Raw genomic sequence first — 17,149 nt, 5'->3', positions numbered from 1 at the left:
CTCCTCCTCCTCCTCGGGGCCCCGGGGCCAAGGATTTTCCAGGCTGATGATGATCAGGAAGAGAAACGATGACTCTCATTTTCCGTTTTCTCCTTTTTAAGAGAAAATCTCTCATCCAGCAGCTGAAAGAAGAGACAGACAGGATTTACCTGTCTGTCTGTCTCTCTGTCTGTCTGTCTGTCTGTCTGTCTCTCTGTCTGTCTGTCTGCCTGTCTGCCTGTCTGTCTGTCTCTCTCTCTGTCTGCCTGTCTGTCTGTCTGTCTGTCTGTCTGTCTGTCTGTCTGACAGTTTTTGATCCACAGAAAATAATTTTTAATCACAAATTTATGTTGATAGTTTTACTTTCAAATCTACTTTCTGACTGCAGACACAAACAATAAACCCAGATAATAATAAAATAATAATAATAATAATAATAATGTTTTTTAAACTGTTGTTGTCATGAACAGTTTCAGTATAAAGTCACAGTATTGTGTGTGAGTCAGACTCTGAGTTTAGAGTTTAAAGAGTTTAAACTGATGAAAGTGTTCCTGATGATGGAACAGAAGAAAAAGTTTAGTTGATGAAAAATCAAAAGTGGTGGCCGTTGTTTTCCCAGCATGCTTTGCTCTGCTGGTGTTTGTGTCCTCTGGCTTTCTGTCTCCTGTCAAACTGTTTTATCTTCAGCAGGACTCGTCTCCTGCAGACAGACAGAGAGTCAGTGAAGCAGCTTTAATGTTTGTGTCTCTGAGAGAAAAACACACAAGACAAGCAGCTGCAGGGACACCAGGACCTGCACTGGTCATCCTGTCTTTTATTTTGAAAGGCTTTGAATCAACTTCCTGACAGTGCAGCTCTGCAGCCAGACTCTCTTGTTGGAGTGTTCAGCCTGCTGTGTTTTTTAAATTTTTTATGTTTTTTGTAATGATTTTTGTGTTTTTTGTATTTTTTTGTGAGTTTTTGTAATCATTTTTGCGTTTTTTGTGTGTTTTTGTATTTTTTGTGTGTGTTTTTATGTTTGTTTTTGTCATTTTTTATGTTTTTTGTGTTTTTTGGTCTTTTTGTGTGTTTTTATGTGTGTTTTTTCAGGTCTGTGACTAGTCACTCATTAACTAGAACTAGTTTCACTTTAGTTTAGTTTTATTCCTCTGTGAGGTCAGCAGCCTGCAGCAGTCTGTCTGGACTCTGCAGAGCTGCACTGTCAGGACCGGAAGTGGATTCAAAGCCTTTCAAAATAAAAGCGAGCATACCGGTATTTTTCGTTCCCTGTGTTTATTTCTTGGGTCTTTGTTTTACGTATACATTGTGAAAACGTTTATGGGTATTGATGTGTTCAATTAAAAAGAAGAAAAATATATATCTTTCCATTTTCCAATAAAAACCAAACTATGTATATATATATATATATATATATATATATATATATATATATATATATATATATTAATTAATTCACCAATTTATTTATTTTATGATTTATTTTTCCAATTCATTTATGTAATTATTTTTCTTATTTTAATTATTTTTATATTTTTAAATCATTAGTTTTATATGAATGGCACTTTACCGTGTTGTGTGTGGAAGGTCCCTTTAATTACTGTTTTGGGTAATTTTGTGTCTTTAAGTAATTTAAATAATAAAGTGCTTCCATAAAGGGTCATATAACCATAATAACTGTGACTCATTGTGTTTGTAGCAACAGAAAGCGTTCAGGTCACTGAGAGTGACTCATCCTGTCTGACTGACTCACTGCCTGTCTCACTGCGCTGCTCCAGGACCTGGATCTGTTCTAACCAGGTCTCACAGACAGGCAGCCGGACACTGCTGAGGAAGAGGAGGCTGGAAACATGACAATACTTCAATAGCAACAATGTGGAGAAAACAGTTTTTATTACATTCAGGACGTTTGGGAAAGTGTTTATATATATTTTCTGTTTAATTCACATTTCTTAAAATCATTTATTAGAGAAAATCAACATGCATTTTTTAATTTTTTATGATTTATCTCATTATAACTGTGTTATTCTGCACAATATATGTTTTTTAGCTGTTTGGATTTGTGTGAAAGCGGTCGACATGAGAAGTGAAACTGGAGGTGAAACGTGATAACGAGCTCTGTGTTTTCTACCTTTCTCTCTTTTCTGTTTGTTTTCCAGGTTTGGAGAAACATCAAAGCAAAAATAATCTGAAGCTGTAAGCTCATTAACATAATGAGCTCTGGGACGACACACACACACACACACACAGAAAATATAACATTGTAAAAAACGGTAAAAAGCACTTTAAAAATATTGATAATATTCAGTAAATATATATGTTGTCATATATAAACATATATTTGTAGAATAACTAGTTTAAACTGTAGAATAACATTTTATTAAACATTAATATAATGTTAGTTTTTCTCAGTAGTTTTGGTGCATTTCTCACATTAATATTAACATTTAGAAGTTAAACAGTTAGTTGTGTTAGTTGCTCCGGAGCTCTTTGACTTCTTCATGACGTCACCACGTAAAATCTTCAGCAAGTTTTGGCTTTTACACAAGTTTCTCATGTCCAATTTAATGCATCAACTCTTTTTCAGCAAAGGTAAAAAACACCTCGACCAAGTGTAGAAACATGATTTTACATTTTTGCAGAGATTTTTCTAAATTTGCAGTATGCATTCAGCATTTTTTGTGTTAACTGTTTTTTGTTATTTCTTTGTGTGTTTTTATCTATTTTTGTGTGTGTTTTTGCGTTTTTTATGTGTTTTTTGTAATTTTTTAAATGTTTTTGATGTGTTTTTTGTGTGTTTTGAGTGTTTTTATGTGTGCCTTTTGTAATTTTGGGGTTGTTGTTTTTTTTGTTTTTTGGTGAAGAAGTCCAAAACCGACAAAATAGCCTCAAACTCTAAAGGGTTAACATCTCATGCTGCAGGACATCTGTGTGACATGCAGCCGTTGAGGACAGGAAGTGTCAGCTGGCAGACAGGAAACGGCCCGATGACATCATCATACCAACGCAGCGTTCCTATAAAACTACCGAAACACAAAAACATTCAGTCTGTCCTTCAACCCTCCAGCTGGGAATTTGGAAACTTCACCACCTCCGACTGGAAACATTATATGGGCTGAAATATGAGCCACCAGAAACTGAAATTGAATTATTAATATTTGAATTTTAATAGTTTAACTTGAATAATTGCATTAACTCTCCTGTGGTCCTGGGCTGCTTTTTGACCCCAAATAATTTTCATCATACCATTAATAAAGGTTAATAAAACTTTCAGAGAACTGCTTGAGATTTCCAACACGTGCCCCTTTGCATCCTTTATAGATCGTATACATTACAACCTTCTTCATACATTTTTACGTGTTTTCTAGATTTTTATAGCACCATGGTCCTCAGACTGACATCAGACTGGTTTTATGTAGGTTTTTTCACCTTTTAAGGTAACTCATGACCAACAAATTGATATCTAATTTTCATTTTATTCAGAATGATTTTGGTTATTATCAATAAAACCATGTTAAATGTCTAGATATCAGCTCTTACATTAAACTCTTATCAGCTGTAAATGTTAATTTCCATCCATCCATCCAATTTTGTGTCATTCTAAAATAAGTGTCTTTTTTTAATAATTTTTGTGTCTTCTCAAAAAAAAATGGTGTCTTTTTGGTCGTTTTGTGCCTTTTTAAAAAAATGTGTGTCTTTTTTTTATAGTAATTTTGTGTCTTTTGTGCCTTTTTAAAAAATTGTTGTGTCTTTTTAAGTAATTTTGTGTCTTTTTAAATAATTTTGTGCCTTTTTTAAAATTTTGTGTCTTTTTTTTTGTAATTCTGTGCCTTTTTTTTGGTAATTTTGTGTCTTTTTAAATAATTTTGTGCCTTTTTTTAAATTTTGTCTTTTTTTTTTTAGTAATTCTGTGTCTTTTTTGGTAATTTTGTGTGTTTTTTTAAATAATTGTATCTATCCGTCTATAATAAATGCATATAAAAGGCTGCCCTGCTGTAAAAACTTCTCACAGAAACACGTGTTTGTTTGTTGACGTCATTAACTTGAAACAGTTTGAGGTCAGAAGTTGGAAATTTCATCTGGAAAGTTTTGACCTCAGACTGTGAATGGATGCTGGTTCATTCCTGCCGGTTCAGTCACAGTTCAGGGTTCAGTTCTGATGATTAATCCTGTCCACATGGTGTCCATTCTGCATTGTTTAGCAGTGTAGCAGTGTTTGAGTTTGGAGTTTGTGAGTCAGAAGACGAGGGACGAGCTGCTGCAGCCCTGAGAACAGCTCAGAGAATCACAACAGAAATCTGATTCACTAGGAAGGATTTATGGCCGTTTAGCTCCTGGTTCAAGGAAAATAATCAGACTAATGCAGCAGGTTTCTGTTTCAGAGTGAAAACTCTTTCTGGTTGTTTCCTGCAGAGCTGCTCAGTAACTGACTCTGATCAGATGCTTGACATCTTTTTTGGTCATTGAAACAAAATGACCCTTAAAAGACTTAAAAAATGACCAATAAAAAGACACAAAATGGACAAAAAGACACAAAATAACCTTAAAAGACCTAAAAAAAATGACTAATAAAGACAAGAAATGGACAAAAAAGACTTAAAATGACCAATAAAAAGACACAAAATGGACAAAAAAGACGTATAATAACCAACAGAAAGACACATAATGACCAAAAAAGACACAAAATGACCAAAAGAAGACATAAAATTACCACTAAAAAGACAAAATTGATAATGATTTTGGTTATTATCAAGAAAACCATGGAAAATGTCTAGATATCAGCTCTTAGATTAAACTCGTATCTTATCTTTTTCTTGTTATTATTATATTTGTCCAAACAAATGAACCTTTAGTTGTACCAGACATCAAAAAAGAAACTAAAAGAACAAAATAGATGTAAAATGACCATAAAAGACACAAAATGACACAAAAAAAGACACAAAATGACCAAAAAAGGCATAAAAAGACCATAAAAGACTTAACCAATAAAAAGACACGAAATGGACAAAAAATCCATCCATCATCTACGGCCGTTTAGCTCCTGGTTCAAGGAAAATAATCAGACTAATGCAGCAGGTTTCTGTTTCAGAGTTAAAACTAACAGTGGTTGTTTCCAGCTGAGCTGATCAGTAACTGATTAACTCTGATCAGATCAGCTGATTGACTCCAAACCTGCTGCAGGAAAAGCAACTTTGGAGCTGAACGGGAAAAGATTACAGTCTCAACTCTGTTTGATATCATACAATAAAACTAGAGTCAGAGTCACAGAGTCAGAGAGTCATTCCTCAGCAGATTATAATCACACTTCTGTTTGATATCATAAACTTTAAATCGAGGCTGTAAAAACAGTCTTTCCTGGTTTGATGAATCACAAACTGGTAACGCAACATTTAGTTTGGTAAATACTGAAACTCACCGCTTTGATGCTCATAGTGTGAAATATATATAAATAAATATATCCGAGCCATCAGAGAAATCAGAGACTTTGATTTAAATTTCAGTAAGCAAACATCAGCCAGAGCTTTACATGATGTAAATACATTTATTGGAAACACAAACACTTTCTCACACAGGAAAAAGGAAATAAATGGCACATGTTTTTCTTCAACAGAGCATAAAAAAAGGAAAGTCTTTGATCAGAACATCTTTAGATATCGTTCTGACAGTTAAAGACAGAACAGGAGTGACAGAAAAAAACCTTTTCACGTCCTACATGTCGATATAAACAAACTACAGCTATATTAAAGTGTGAACAGTTAATAAAAAAACAATAATAAATAAATATGAGGCGCTACATCACCTTCACCTACGTCACCTTAGCGGAAGAATAAAAGATGTTTTAAAATCAATTCAATGGACGGGAAGATTCAGCTTCAGGAGTTTTCTCAGAATCCATCCGTCAGCAGGAACCGCTTCAATTATCTGAAAACACACACACACACACACACACACACACACACACACACACACACACACACACAGTCATTATTCATCAAACATAAACACACTGGTGCAATTAAAAAAGCTCTGGAGCAGAAACTGTCAGTCACACTAATTCCCTCCTTTCTGTCGGACGTCACATTTTATAGACACTCTCCATCAGGAATGAAGGTGAGGTGGTGAGGTGGAGCAGCTCTCACCTGTCCAGGCGGTTGACCACGTCTCTCACGGTGTTGATGAGGTTCTCGTGTTCCTGCGGGTTGCTGACGATGATGCTGTGGAGCTTCTTCATGTACAAGTCGATGGTGTCCAGAGTCGGCGTCTCCCCGCTCGCTGCAAGACGACAACACAGGTCACAGGTCACCACTTGTAATAGGCTTTAATAACAATGTAAAGACGTGTAAAGACTTATATATATATATATATAATATTATATATAGGGCAATGCAACAGTGGAACTCACTCCCTTATCATACTACTCTATTAAATCTATATAGCTTTAGAAAACAACAACTTAGAAGTCATTATCTTAATATCAACTTTAATTGATGCAGCTGTCTTTTTGTGTTGTTTTGTTTTGTATTTGTTTTGTGATGTGAATCATGTTTAATGTGAAATGTAATTACGTATTGTCTGTGTGTTCTTTTTGTTTTATGTTATGTATTCATATAATGTATGGCATGTCTGTTATCACTCTGTGTATTTCTACATTGTATTTGTCACACTGAAATATGATGATAGAGCGTCAGTCAGAGAGTCACAGAGCCAGAGAGTCACAGAGCCAGAGAGTTACAGAGCCAGAGAGTCACAGAGCCAGAGAGTCAGACTCAGGTCCAGGTCCAGGCAGCAGAAAGATCAATCAGTCGTCATTGTCAGAACCATCAAGTCTTTGGAGACGACGCTGCAACATGGAAACATCTAATCTAGAAACTAAAATATTTAATATTGAGCTGTCACTTCTAGTAAACCTACAGAAAAGACGTTAACTGATGCAAACGGCTCAATTACCACAGAAAGAAACAAAAACATGCTGAAGCAGCTTTGATGTTACGCTTTAATTAAATGAATGTATTGACACTTTCTCCCTGAGGCTCTACAATCATCTCTTATGAAATAATTCCAGTGGTTTCAGTTTTTTGCAGAGTTTCTGTTTCTGTCAGAGGTGTGGAAGAGAGAAAACCTGTGGGTGTTTCTGTGCAGAAAACAAGCGCGAACAAAGGACCACATTCCTTAAACGTAACTTATAAAAAGGGTGAAATGAAAGAGAGTCACAGAGTCAGAGAGAGTCACAGAGTCACAGAGTCAGAGAAAACAAGCGTGAACAAAGGACCACATTCCTTAAAAGTAACTTATAAAAAGAATGAAATTAAAGGGTCACAGAGTCAGATAAAGAGTCAAAGAGTCAGAGAGAGAGAGTCACAGACTCTATCAGACATATGAAACTAGAAGATCTAAGGAATCTAGAGATACCATGTCGGGAAGTTGTTGAAAAAACGCTGCAAAGTTAGTTAGAACAGCAGAAAGTCTCTCTAATGGACATGTACTGACCTGGCAGAGGGACGGAGGAGAAGCTGGAGGTGAGGGCCTGGCGGAGGGTCTCCAGGTGTTGGTGCAGCAGCCCGTTGCGTCCTCTCTCCTGCATCACGTCCCCCTCCAGCCTCTCCACGGCGCCGCGCATGCTCTCCACGTGTTTCTGCAGCGCCGCGTTACGCTCCTCGTACTCCATGTTGGTCTTACGCAGCTGACGCATCTCCGCCTCACGCGCTGTTGACGAACAAACAGAAAGAAAGAGTGAGGCATCATTAATGTTTCATTCTCTCAGACGGAGAGGTGAGTTCTTTAAAGTTCAGGCTGGAACTATTCTGGGACGAGGCAGCAGAGGAACGTGTTCAGAAACACTCAGACAAATGGACGGTTTTAAAAAGACACAGCGCTTCTTTTTACCTTTGCTGTGGTTGAGGAACTCCTCGGTGAAGATGGGAATGTCAAACACAGTCCGGTCCTTCCCCTCGCCGTCCTTCTGTGGACAAGAGACAGAGACTGTCAGGACGTTTACATTACACTTTAAAAAAACTAATTATTGCCTAAATCTGACTATAACTGGACAACTGAAGTACATGTAAAGTAAGGCTGCACGATTATGGCCAAAATGATAATCATGATTATTTTGATCAATATTGTAATTGTGATTATTAATCACGATTATTCATCATGTTAGGGAAAACATCTGTATTTTTATTGCACTACTTTTTAACAAACAATAGCAACAGTTTTTAGTGTCCGGAGCTTGTTGTAAACAAACAGAGATCGCTAAGTGAACACCTCCTGCAGCAGCAGCACATACACACTGTACTGCTACAGAGCTAACTGTTAGCCTGTTAGCACATACACACTGTACTGCTACAGAGCTAACTGTTAGCCTGTTAGCACATACACACTGTACTGCTACAGAGCTAACTGTTAGCCTGTTAGCACATACACACTGTACTGCTACAGAGCTAACTGTTAGCCTGTTAGCACATACACACTGTACTGCTACAGAGCTAACTGTTAGCCTGTTAGCACATACACACTGTACTGCTACAGAGCTAACTAGTTAGCCTGTTGAAACATACACACTGTTCTGCTACAGAGCTAACTGTTAGCCTGTTAGCAATCTGCAGACTGGACGCTCAGGGGTTAACATCCCCTCTGGCTCTGCAACTGGGAGAGACTGCTGCAGGACTGTGCTGCTTTGACACGTTCTTACTCTTCTTAACGAGCCTCTGGCCCCTGCGGCTCGTTAAGAAGAGCCTCCGGCACCTACTGGTGTAGAAAGTGATTGATTAGATATGCAGGAGAGACGCATTTTAAAAAGGAAATATCGCCGACCATCAGGTTAATTTAATCGTGGCGGCCAAAATCATGATCACGATTAAAATTATATTAATTGTGCAGCCCTATGTTCCCGTCAGTCATTAGATTTTCTCAGTTGCATGTAACCTGAGACAAGGACAGAAGTCCTGTGAGACGCCAGAATCGATTTTTAAGCATAGCTCGATTATACTGTGCATGTAAAGGCAATGAGAAAGGGGACATGAACTGAACAGGGACAGAGTCATTTATCTGGGGCTCTGCAGGTGGCTTCACAGTCTGGCCTCGGGGGGGAAACACAATGATACACTTTAAGAAATGAGGAAGGAGGAATAATTTCATCAACTGCTGCTTTCAGAGACATCAAAGGGCCTTGGAATGGTTTGCAATAAATCTGCAATAAAGATATGTTTCACAATAGCAGCAGCAGGGTTTCTCCTTCCTGTGACAGAATGCATCATTTTTCATCATTTCTGAACAGAATCACAGTCACTGTGACTCCCCGGCCTTTGAAATCTGCAGTTAGAAGTCCAGGAAAGTCACCTCGACCCGTCAGGAGTGTGTTATTAGACTCACAAAGGAAAACCTCCTAATTACACCCAGAACTTAATAAAAACGAATTACACACTGAGTGGAAACCAAGTGTTTGGATTATGAACACAAACAGAGCAGCAGAGCAGATTAACCCGCTTTATGATGCAACAATGAGCTCTTAATGTGCAGAGTGAGACGAGGGCAAACAGCTCAGGTTCCTGGCTGAGGAACACAGAAAACACTACAAACTCTAAAACTTCAGAGGGGTTTCACATCTTTGCATTTCATTTGAAAGGGAAACTGGAACATTTCCCTTGCCTGGACAAAGACTGGAGAGAATATAACAGCAGTATCTGGATGGTTAGAAGAGGATTTTAATCAATCAAAGTCAATCAAATCAAAATTACTTTATTTATCCCCGAGGGGAAATTCAGCTAGTCTGGTAGAATCTCTGTTAGAATGAGACAGCCTGATGGCTGTAGGAGAGAATAATAATAATAACAATAATAATAATAATAGGAGAGACGGATCTTTTGAATAAGAGGAGGAGAAGAGGAGCCGTCCACTGCTGGTTTTTGGATGATTTTACATCTTTTTTTGGTAATTTTACATATTTTTGCGGATAATTTTAGATCTCTTTTGGGTAATTGTACATATTCTCTGTCATTTTAAATATTTTTTGGGTTAATTAAAAAAAAATGTTGGTAATTTTTACATCTTGTTAAATTTACATATATTTTGGGATAATTTAACATCTTTTTTGGTAATTTTACATCTTTTGGGGGTAATTAAAAAATAATTTTGGTAATTTTACATATTTTTGGGGTAATTTTACATCTTTTTTGGTAATTTTGCATAATTTTTTGTATTTCAAAAAATTGGAAGTGGCAGGACAGAGTTGTATTTGAAGTCCGCTGTGTACAGTGTGAACAGGAGTGGAGCCAGAACAGTGCCTTGTGGAGCCCCTGTGCTGCTCATTAATGTCCCAGAAACACAGTTCCCCTACCATTCCATTTCTTCACTTAAATAAATATAAATTAATTCATTTTTACCTCGTGAAGAGCCTCGTTGGCCGCCTGGTGCCCGACATCTGCAGAGGGAAGAGAGAAAGGACGATTGGGTGATTCATGTGACAGGTGATTCATGGTTTCCCTGTTGAAAAGTTACATTCAAGCATTTTTCCAGCAACTTATAGATCTTTATATACAGTTAACTTATTATAGGGATGCACGATATTGGATTTTTTGCCAATATGCCGATTTTTTACAACTCATTTAGCCGATTAACGATACCGATATTTTTTTCCTGCACAACTAATACCCACAATCAGGGCAAATTTGGCCAATTTTCCAATTGACATAAAAAGTAAACATAACCTGTGTTCACTGGGAACATGTGAAAAGTGCAGCTGTACAGCAATTAAACCGAAATTGAATAAAAAACTACATGTTCCTTACAGACTGCTGCTTAATTTCAAATTTAACTTAAAACAGGAGCCCAATGTGTGACGACTCAATCTGCACCGTGCAAACAAAATCACAAAAAGTACAAAAAATATAAGCAGATGAAACATGAAAACTTTCCAGAGCACTTTAAGACTTATTAAGTCTCATTTTAAATCTCTTCTTAAAACCCACCTCTTCTCGTTGGCTTTTAACACCACGTAGAGTGTTGATTTTATGATTTTTTGTTTTTTATTGTCTTCATGCATATTTTATTTTGTGCGGGCAGTACATTTTACATTTTATTTTATTTATTTTTATCCCATTTTTAATTTATTTTATCTTATTGCATCTTACTGTTCTATTGTTTACTACATCTCTTTGTATTGTGTTATGTATTTATTGTTTGTGCAGCACTTTGGAAACCTTGTGTTTGCTAAAATTGTGCTATATAAATAAAGTGGATTGGATTGGATTATTTTAAATTTAATTCTCAGGTTGACTCATATCCAACGTGTCAATCTTTAGATCTTCATCCTCCCAGATTTCTGAGACATGCAGAGGTCAATTTGTTGTTAAATTTAGGGACTAAATGATGTAATACCTTTACATCGGCCTAACTCAGGTAAATAAAAATAAAAGCCATGTGTGCTGTGTGAACAGTAATGAGGAGGAGCTGTTAGATTTATCCTCCTGGTGTGTGTCGCCTCCGGCTGAACTGCAGCTCACAGCATCAACTTTCCTTTCTGACGGCACAAATAATGACTTCCAACACTGAACAATGGGATAGATTCAGGTTAGGGAGTGAAGATTGCTCCTTTATTTATTTATGAAGCAAACAAACAAACACAGGTCTCCATTATGCAGCAGCAGACAGATGGATGGGAGCTGGAGCTGGCAGGACGTCATACCTGGTTCATCCAGAAGTCAGCAGACAGAACAACTCTTTGACCTGCCAACTAGTTTTTAAACAGCTCTTCTGACTGCCAGATGAGTGAGAATCAGTGTGTGATGCCAGCTGTTCTCTGCACTGTCCAAAATTATCTCTTTCATTCACCGTAAAGTACAGGGAGTGGGTTTTCTATTCTAAATTTAAATGCAAATATCAGCAAAAACTGTAATTTAGACTGAATATTCCCATTATTTTTAGGGTAATTGTGTCATTCATTCACACATCATGGTATTTCTCCATGAATTTTGCATGAAAATGTTATATTTTTACAAAACTGTGTGTTTCTTCCAGTTTACGACAGTAAAAGTAAAAGTTTTGTGCTCTTCTTTGATTTACGGTAATTACAAGTGTCTCCTATTAACTGTATGCCCTATTTCTGATGTAATTTGACATTTGGGCTGTTTCCACTACAGTCCAATACCCAGAATGAGGAGGGTCTCACTCGCTGAAACACCCCTAATTTGAATATGAGCCGTCCAGAGTGGACTTTCGTCTGGACTTTCTTCGTCCCTGTAGAAGAGCAGGGTCTTTTTTCTCCCCTGAAAACAGCCTGGTTACTGATTGGATAGAACGCTAAGCAGGATGTGACGTAGTACTGGACGCCACAACAACACGCAACATTTGTAAAAGCCAGTGAAGCAGTGTTGGCAACTTCGCAACTTTGTTGCTATATTTAGCGACTTTTCAGACCCCCTTAGAGACTATTTTACAAGAAAGCTTCTGGAGACAAAACCAGCGACTTCTTCTGGTGTTATTGGAGACTTTTGGAGACTCGTTCTTACTCTTCTTAACGAGCCGCGGGGGCCCGAGGCCGGCCCTTAGCGGCAGTTAGCTCCAGTTAGCTCTGTAGCAGTACAGTGTGTATGTGCTAACAGGCTAACAGTTAGCTCTGTAGCAGTACAGTGTGTATGTGCTAACAGGCTAACAGTTAGCTCTGTAGCAGTACAGTGTGTATGTGCTAACAGGCTAACAGTTAGCTCTGTAGCAGTACAGTGTGTATGTGCTGCTGCTGCAGGAGGTGTTCACTTAGCGATCTCTGTTTGTTTACAACAAGCACCGGACACTCTGTGCACAGTTAGTGATGCCGGTTAATTCACAATCACGATGTTTATGATAGAGAGGGCGTGGCCTGAGACTTTAGAGAGGGCGTGGCCTTATACTGTCCCGGTGGACACTTCCCCCCCTTAGTGGAAACATGGCTATTGTTTTCCTGTTATTTCTAGAAACATTTGGTCCGTTGTGCAGCTCTCACCTCCCCGGTGCCTCTTGCCCTTCTGCTTCTCCTGAACCTTCCTGGTGAAATGTTTGTAGGCCTCCGTCTTCTGGTATTTCTCCAGCTCCCGCATGTAGCGCTCCTTATCTCGCTCCGCCTCGTCCAGGTATCTCTGCACAGAGAAGAAAGGTGAGAGCTGGAGAGACTCAGCCAGGAACAAAGAGAGAGAAAGGAAAATGAGATTTTCTGAAACAGGACGGAGGAGGATTGTGGGCGAGATGGAACCATGAGAGAGAGTAATTAGTTCTAATCAGGATTAGTTCGCTGAAAAATAATATTAATAACCTACATTCAATCGAGGCTTGTTACGGAAAAAAAGCATCTTGTAATATGATGAGTTGGAGAATTACAGGAAACACTAATCTTCATGCAAAGACCCGACATGTCTGACTCTGTTAACTCTGATCAGCTGATCTATCAGATTCACGTCTGGAGTCAAAACAAACTGCTTCTCTGGAAGGAAAAGGAGTTATAACTGTGAGTTATAACTCTGAGTTATAACTGTGAGGAACAGCAGCGATGCACGACACCGAGCTGAAGAATGTTGTTCATGAGATTAAAGTAAAGACCTATGGTCTGTCATTCATTTCATTCTGGTTTTAAATGGTTTAAATGTTTTTTATTCTGGTTTTTATTCTGGTTTAAATGGTTTTTATTCTGGTTTTAAATGGTTTCATCCTGATTTTAAATGGTTTTATTCTGGTTTTAAATGGTTTTATTCTGGTTTTAATTGGTTCCATTCTGGTTTTAATTGGTTCCATTCTGGTTTTAAATGGTTTAAATTCTGGTTTTAAATTGTTTAAATGGTTTTATTCTGTTTTTAAATGGTTTTATTCTGGTTTTATTGTGTTTTTAAATGGTTTTATTCTGGTTTTATTCTGGTTTTAATTGGTTCCATTCTGGTTTTAAATGGTTTTATTCTGGTTTTAAATAGTTTTATTCTGGTTTTAAATGGTTTTATTCTGGTTTTATTCTGGTTTTAAATGGTTTTATTCTGGTTTTATTCTGGTTTTAATTGGTTCCATTCTGGTTTTAAATGGTTTAAATGGTTTTTATTCTGGTTTTAAATGGTTTTATTCTGGTTTTAAATAGTTTTATTCTGGTTTTAAATGGTTTCATTCTGGTTTTAAATGGTTTTATTCTGGTTTTAAATGGTTTTATTCTGGTTTTATTCTGGTTTTAAATGGTTTCATTCTGGTTTTATCCTGGTTTTAAATGGTTTCATTCTGGTTTTAAATGGTTTTATTCTGGTTTTAAATGGTTTTATTCTGGTTTTATATGGTTTTATTCTGGTTTTAATTGGTTCCATTCTGGTTTTAAATGGTTTTTATTCTGGTTTTAAATGGTTTTATTCTGGTTTTAAATAGTTTTATTCTGGTTTTAAATGGTTTCATTCTGGTTTTAAATGGTTTTATTCTGGTTTTAAATGGTTTCATTCTGTTTTTAAATGGTTTTATTCTGGTTTTAAATGGTTTTAACTGTGGTGTCACTCAGATATCTCAGAATAATAAATTATTATAGAATCTGCCTGCACGTGACTAATAAAACCTCCATCTTGTTCCTTTGTCTTCTCTTTCTGTTCTTCTTGTTGTTGAGTCAGGACAAATTAAACACGCCTCAACTATCTGACCATCTGTAACACTCAAACACTCAGTCTCATGTATCTGTCAGCTCCTAAACACCACAGACAGGCGTAGGGGACAATGAGAGGAACATCTCTGCTGGTTTGTGTTTAACGGCTGGAGAAGTGATGAATTATTCAGTTTCAAGTCCTTTGAGGCTCGTTGGTGCAATTACAAAAAGGCAAAAGCAGAGACAATTAAAAAAAATGAATCCAGCAGCTTGTTAATCAAACAGAAAACAGATTTTGCTGCTGCCACAATCTCTTCATTTCCTTCAGCTGAATCCTCAAAACAGACTCTGATATCTGCAACGCTGCACTAATTTATATGGAAATACAAGTTTCAGCTTTCTGTAGGTGATCTTTAATTCCTGGTTCACAACAACAAACTTCAGAAATCTGAACTGTCCTTTCAACAGACTTTTGTTTCTTTTGTTTTTCTGTTTCATAAGCCAGGTATTGATTTTGTATGTTTTAAAAACTGTTTTTAATAATTTCTTTGAATTGTAATCAGTATTCCACTTTTTGGTAAATTATTGAATTTAATATTGTAGTTTTTTTCTTATAACTGCCAGAGATTCTAGATTGTAATTGTTACTCTGTATGTTTTTACTATGTATTTAAATTGTGTCGATAATTGTGCATATTTCTGTCGACTCAGTCTCTTTTATTTCGAACATGTGCGAGTAACACAACAAAGTAAACTCAAAAACAAACAAATCTAACGAGAATAATCAAAACAAAAAAATAGCAATAGTCAAAACAAAAAGCTGTAATGTGAACGCAACATGTCCGAAAAGGAGCAGAATGAAGCATAATACGCTTATTTCAACCTTCTCCACTACTCATTTTTTCTTCCTAAACATATATAAAATATATATTTATGAACCTGTTTCTCCTCGGGGGGCAGCTTGCTCCACTCGTTGCCCAGCATCCTGGTGATCTCGGGGAAGGGGACGTCGGGGCGCTCGGCGCGGAGCTGCTCCCGCCGGTCGTTCATGAAGCGGACGTAGCCCGTCAGCGGCGCTTTGGGGGCGTTGCTGTCCTTCATCGGCTTCTTCCTCTTCCTCCCTTTGGTCCAGCTGCCACGACGAGGCTTCTACAACACAAACACACCAGAAGGTTCAGGGAGAGATCCTCCATCACACACACTGGGAAATAAACATGTTATTTCATATCTGGGTCAGTGACTAATAAGGGTTGGCAAGATCAAATGGTGTAACCACAAAAAATTATGAATATTAAATACTTCATCCACCTACATTGTACAGGTTTGGTACACTTTATCAGTGGTCAAATTCAAGCATTTTTCAAAGACTTTCCAGGTAAATTTCCAATCTTTTCCAGTATCTTCCACCTGTTGTAAGTGTCATGTTTACATACTAAAAGGGGAGATTTGACTGAACCAAACCAACAGAGATGGTGTTACACTGTTAGGAGGAACGCTCTTCATTTCAGATAGATACTCATTATTTTTACATTAACATGTGATTATCTATAGTCTATAGATGGATATAGTCAGATACAAGAGAAATACAGGAAGAATTTCAAGCATTTACAAGCACTTTATCCAAAAACCTTGAAAATACAACATTTAAATTTAAGCGTTTTCAAGGATTTCAAGCAGCCGTACCAACCCTGAGTGTATTTAAGTGGACTTATACATATAATTACTTCATTTATTTAGTATTTCTACATTTACAAATTTCGTCAATATTGAGCAGAACATATTCTAAAAACAACCATTTTTTTCTAAAGTTTTGACAAATTATGTAAAATTTGTTATATACCATAGTGTTGCAATGTAAACGTGGATTGTATTTGTTTCTCATTTTAGTTCACATTTATTTTCCTGTATATAATCTTTTGATCTGATTTTTATGGGGAAAAAACAACATTGATCCGTATGTGTGTTCATCTCTGACCTCGTCTCCGTTCCTCTGGCCGTTGTTGTCGGCGTTGGCAGCAGGAGAGCCGCTCTGCTCCTCCATGACTTCAGACTTCTTCTTCTGGGGAGATCTGCAGGGAAACAGGAAGTAAACATCTCATACATGTGCAGGGAAAGTTACAAACCCGTTAGTTAGATTATTTACATTGCAGCACATATAGAGTGTCCGGCTGCTAATGGTGTGTTCAAGGTCTACACATGTGTCAGAATCTTCAACGTTGTTCTGAGCTCCAAGTTCAGACTTTCAGTGTTAATATAACACACCATACGGCGTTACGGTAAGAACGTGTTAGACCCGCCTTCAAAATAAAAGCAAACACATGTAGCTTTCAAAATAAGAGCACATGGATGAGTTAGCAGAATCCACCACAGAATTTGCAAAAAGACTGTCAAAATGAGACACCTTGAATAAAACATAGAAGAACCCTTATTCTCCTTTACAATAATTCATTAAAATATGCAATGATTAAGATGGAATAGTGGCATTAGAATGTGTGAGAGGCAACAAATTTAGACTTTTAGGGCAAAAATGTCCTCCGGGGGAGTACGGCCCCGGATACCAGGACTTTGTTGGAAGGTTGCACAAAAACTAAAGAAGTTTTTAACAATC

The 17,149-nt window shown here is 37.2% G+C and overlaps 1 protein-coding gene across 2 annotated transcripts; it reads right to left on the bottom strand.

Moving 5' to 3' along the window:
• Positions 1-5,498: 5,498 nt before the first annotated feature.
• On the bottom strand, positions 5,499-16,934 carry hmg20a (high mobility group 20A). Of its 2 annotated transcripts, XM_059334534.1 has the most exons (8): positions 16,517-16,920; positions 15,481-15,690; positions 12,950-13,082; positions 10,356-10,393; positions 7,861-7,936; positions 7,465-7,680; positions 6,117-6,249; positions 5,499-5,898 (listed from the first exon to the last, which is right to left on the bottom strand). In XM_059334534.1, exons 1-8 carry the CDS (start codon positions 16,580-16,582, stop codon positions 5,895-5,897), a joined length of 876 nt encoding a protein of 291 aa, XP_059190517.1. In that variant the 5' UTR covers positions 16,583-16,920; the 3' UTR covers positions 5,499-5,894. The 2 variants fall into 2 exon arrangements, with proteins under 2 accessions (XP_059190517.1, XP_059190518.1); XM_059334535.1 differs by lacking the exon at positions 5,499-5,898 and having other exon boundaries at positions 6,113-6,249; positions 16,517-16,934.
• Positions 16,935-17,149: the final 215 nt, after the last annotated feature.

The sequence above is a fragment of the Centropristis striata genome, chromosome 6 (assembly GCF_030273125.1).
Source record: "Centropristis striata isolate RG_2023a ecotype Rhode Island chromosome 6, C.striata_1.0, whole genome shotgun sequence".
Classification (NCBI taxonomy): domain Eukaryota; kingdom Metazoa; phylum Chordata; class Actinopteri; order Perciformes; family Serranidae; genus Centropristis; species Centropristis striata.
Note: the sequence above shows the minus strand (reverse complement) of the source record. Positions and strands in the feature narration are given on the sequence as shown.